The 4,310-nt window shown below is 44.8% G+C and overlaps 1 protein-coding gene across 1 annotated transcript; it reads right to left on the reverse strand.

Annotated features, from left to right (window-relative positions):
- Positions 1 to 3,211: 3,211 nt before the first annotated feature.
- LOC148036094 (uncharacterized) lies at positions 3,212 to 3,755 on the reverse strand. Its single transcript, XM_087679082.1, has 3 exons — positions 3,693 to 3,755; positions 3,455 to 3,601; positions 3,212 to 3,370 (listed from the first exon to the last, which is right to left on the reverse strand). The coding sequence occupies exons 1-3, from the start codon at positions 3,753 to 3,755 to the stop codon at positions 3,212 to 3,214; spliced, it is 369 nt and encodes a 122-aa protein (XP_087535208.1).
- Positions 3,756 to 4,310: the final 555 nt, after the last annotated feature.

Here is a 4,310-nt window from a genome sequence, read left to right on the forward strand (position 1 = left end):
TTACATGTCGAAGGTGGAAAGGTCAAGCTGAACACGTATGTGTACGAGGAAGTGACGTGAATAATCCCTGCCGACAGGATCAAGGTGTTGGGATGCTACGAGAAGAATGGGTACCAAAGGAAAGGATACTCTAATCTTCCAATGACTTATCGATTCCTGAAGATCCATGACCCAAATCAATATTAATACCCAGTTCCCGTAGCTAAATGCAACACAACCTTATTCTCCCCAAATCAATGTATCAGCTTGTTCCATCTTTCCAAGAATAATTGTACTCCAAACGGGCTATGCCCATATGAATGAGATAAGACTTCTTCTTATCAATGATTGTCTTCACTATTGAGTATTGATAAAAGGTTAAGTGATTGGGTCTCTCGGCTGAAAGCTGAATTGAGTATGAAATGTAATGTAAGTAACATTTAGCAAGTTGTTAACGTTAAAAATCTCATACCCAGGCACAACCTCAGGTACAGATTCCTAGTTTGACCCCTACACCAAATACGGCCGTAATTCAAGAGAAGAAGTTTCTTCTTAAGCAGGTCAAGCCACCAGAATTTGACAGTAAAGGAAGGACTATCCAAGATGATGCTGAGATTTGGATCGAGTCCATGGAAGATTACTTTGAAGCGATCGATACTGCACCCTCCAACCAGGCAATGCTCGCCAAGCTGAAGCTCACCAGCGAAGCCATACTTTGGTGGAAGTAATGGTACAGAGACCAAGGGATCTCGAAAGGGTCTGTTACTTGGGAAAAGCTGAAAAAAGCTCTGCAAGGAAGAAACTTACCACCTGCGTACCGCACGTAGAAGATAAATGAGTTCTATGAGCTGAAACAGCTTGGTCTGACTCTTGACATATACTACTCAAAGTTCGTCTCTCTTTTGAAGTATATGCCACAAATGGATATGACACAACAGGTGTCAAAGTTTTGTGCCGAATTAAACCCAGCTATAAATACCCGCCTTGAATCAATGCGTGCAACAAATCTTCAGGACGCACTCATTCGAGCAGTGCCCATAATTTAGGAGGTGTAGACCAAGCCGAATTAACAAGACTTGGTCTTATAAGGACCAGAACAAAGGAGTATATAAATCCCAAGAAAATAGATTTCAAGGTCAAAACCAGGGACAAAGAAAGAAAGTGAGGACCAACAATGTCAATAACTTTGTTTCTACCCAAGGTAATGGCCCCAATCTCTGTTGCTTCCATTGCAACGAGCCCGGTCATTTCAAAAGACAATGTCCCAAACTTGGCAGAGGACAACGTTAATGACCATTTCAAGGAGCTGCCCGTGGCCAAGGAGCCACCACCCAAGGCAGAGGAAGAACTGCTTGTGTTGCCAACAAGGAAATGTGCGATGAAGAAGACCGACCATGGAACCAGACTTTGAGAGGGCAACAGTCCATGCTGCCCTTCACAAGAAAGGCCCGTATCGCGAGTTTTCGGTGATTTAGGCGCTATCAAATTATCAAGGTAAAGGCTTCAAAACCTTGATTGATTGTGGCAATACGCATTCCTTTATCTCACTAGCTTGTGCAAGAAGATTAGGAATAGCCACAATAGAAGCACCTATCTTGATTGTGGAATTACCAAATGGTCGTGAGGTCACTTGTACCAAGCAAACTGCTAAGGTGGAATTCTTACTGGGAGGAAAGTCGACTTTGGTCAGATTCAAGGTCATGAACCTAGGTATCCATGAGTGTTTGCTCAGAATGGATTGGCTTAAACCTAATGATGCCCACATTCATTGTGGAAAGGGTCAAGTTTCCTTTTGAAACTCTGAAGGGGAATTGGTCACAACTCAAGGAGAGGCTGGAAAGCCCAAAATTCAATTGGCCAAAGCATCTCGGATAATAAAGGGAGTTAGAAAGGAACTACCTGTCTATTTGATTAAGCTTAATAAGCTAGATCAGAATCAGGAGTCTAGTGAAGAACCTTCATGGCTAAAGGAGTACGCAGACATATTCCTTGAAGAGCTAACAGAACTTCTGCCTCAAAGGGAAGTTGATCATGAAATCAAGGTAGCGCCGGGAGCAGCGCCAATTGCAAAGAGGCCATATAGAATGTCCATCCCGGAAGCAATTGAGCTGAAGGAGCAACTCAAGCAACTGTTAGATCAGGGCTACATCCGTCCCAGCAGTTTACCATGGGGAGCTCCAATGATGTTCTAGAAGAAGAAAAATGGAACGCTGTGACTGTGTATTGATTATATAGGGTTGAATCAATCAACCATTAAGAACAAGTACCCTATTCCAAGAATAGATGAACTTCTTGACCGTCTTCAAGGTGCAAAGATCTTCTTCAAGATTGATCTTAGGTATGGATACTATCATATAAAGATCAAGGAGGAAGATATTCCAAAGACAGCATTCAACACAAGATATGGACACTTTGAGTTCCTAGTCATGTCATTCGGGTTGAAGAATGCACTTGCCACCTTCAATAGGTTAATGCAGGATATCTTTAGGCCATATCTTGATGACTTCGTACTCGTCTTCTTTGACGATACCCTAGTCTACTCCAAACAGGAAGAAGATCATGAACCCCAACTTCGGATTCACTACAAGGGATCGGGCTCATACCCACGCTCCTAGCCGCACAAAATGACTTGGGAAAAAAAGTGTCGGGCCCGTGTAATAGCGCGTGTATCATCGCGGCCAGAGACATGCGTGTAAAAGCGCGTGTACAGTGACAGCCAGTCGCGCGAATACACGACCCCATACACGCGTTCTGCGCAGTTTTGCTGCAAATTTACACGCGAATCTAACAGACTATTCGCGCAAATATACGCGATTTTGACAGATGACACGCGCTTATACACGCGATCGCAGAGGGAAAAAAAAATCCAGAGAGTGCTTTTGGGTGCCTGGATGCTGTTCCAGCATCCAGCCACCCAAAGGCACTCTCTGGATTTTTTTTTTGGTGCATTGCACCATAAAAAAAGAGCGATTTAGATTTCAAGACTCACTCTCTATGAATACACGATTCAATATTACTATCTAAAACTTAATACACGACTCAAGACTCACGATTCAATACATTGTCAATACATGATACATTTGTGTACAAGGGAGTCCATATGTCAAAATAGCCCATGGCTTTAATTAGGAACAAATATATACAAAGTCAAATAGGGAGCTAGGTGCAAAAAAGCCCATGGCTTCAGTTACAAAAAAATTTTGTACAACCACATCCTACAGTATTCTGAAAGCTAATCAGAGGATGATGAGGACCCTGTGCTCTCTCCATGATCAGAGGAGCTCGCATCGGTATGTTCCGATGAGTGGTGCTCGCCTCCACCAAGAGCAGTGGCACGATTATCAGCAGTGGCGGCTGGATCATCAGGGGCAGGAGCATCAGCAGCTTGTGCCTGTTCAAGAAATATACCGTATGTAAGTATACATATATATGCAATTAAATAAACCGAAATCATTCATTTAGAGTTTTCAAGTACCTGTCGACCGTATGGTCTCATGGCCGCGTCAAACTGCGCATCCGTAATACATCCCTCGTTTCTAAAGATGGCCCACGTGTCACGTCTGCTATTGCGGCGAGCATACCCAGTCTCGTGGGCTGTGGGCCCTCTCCCCATAACCCGTCGCTGTAACATAATCAAGATAGTTTGTAAGATCAAAACAATCATAGAATCAATGAATTTGGCAAACAATCAAATAAAGAGGCAAGTTACTTACGAACTCTGCCTCCCACGACTCGACGCCGCCAGATCCGAAATGCGACGATCCGATGGTCTCCATCTGGATCCGTCGTGCCTCCACATGCTGCCTGCTCTTCACGCCTCCCTCTGCGCGCTTCTTTGCCTCCTTCCACTCGCGTTTGTGGGCAGTGGCAGGTTTCTCACAAGGATAGCCACCCGCAGCTACATTCACCCCATCATCGTACGCGAGTTTCTTAAGGTGAGATCTTTTATTACTTAAGATCTCCCTTATTCGCGTCCTTCCCCATACATCCGAGAATGTCACTCGTGGGGGATTGGGGTACCGACTATGTACACTATCTAGGACCTCCCTAACTAACCGGCTATCCTGATCTTTAAATTTTACAAAACAGTTTCTATACATGTTTGAAACTACCCCCCGCATATACTCCATCACCTCTTTCCCTCTCGCATCCATGATTACCCCGCCCCTATCCGTAACATCGTAGAAAATCTCTCCCTCCACCTCTCTCGCCTCCTCCGACTCCTCACTGTCTCCTCGTACATGCCTCCCTCCATGCCCTCTCTCACTGCGTGCCCTACTACCCCCCCCACCGAAGCACCCGCCGCATAATCCTCCACTCCCGCTCTCCCT

The sequence above is a fragment of the Lygodium microphyllum genome, chromosome 5 (assembly GCF_053477565.2).
Source record: "Lygodium microphyllum isolate KBCC chromosome 5, Lygodium_microphyllum_v1.1.10, whole genome shotgun sequence".
NCBI classification, from domain to species: Eukaryota; Viridiplantae; Streptophyta; class Polypodiopsida; order Schizaeales; family Lygodiaceae; genus Lygodium; species Lygodium microphyllum.

Bases quoted from the DNA above. Each gene is read 5' to 3' on its own strand.
- LOC148036094 (XM_087679082.1), bottom strand. From the start codon at position 3,755: ATGGAGACCATCGGATCGTCGCATTTCGGATCTGGCGGCGTCGAGTCG. The intron at 3,602-3,692 runs GTAAGTAACTTG...ATTATGTTACAG, and splicing joins AGTCGTGGGAGGCAGAGTTC to CGACGGGTTATGGGGAGAGG. The intron at 3,371-3,454 runs GTACTTGAAAAC...TTTCTTGAACAG, and splicing joins TGAGACCATACGGTCGACAG to GCACAAGCTGCTGATGCTCC.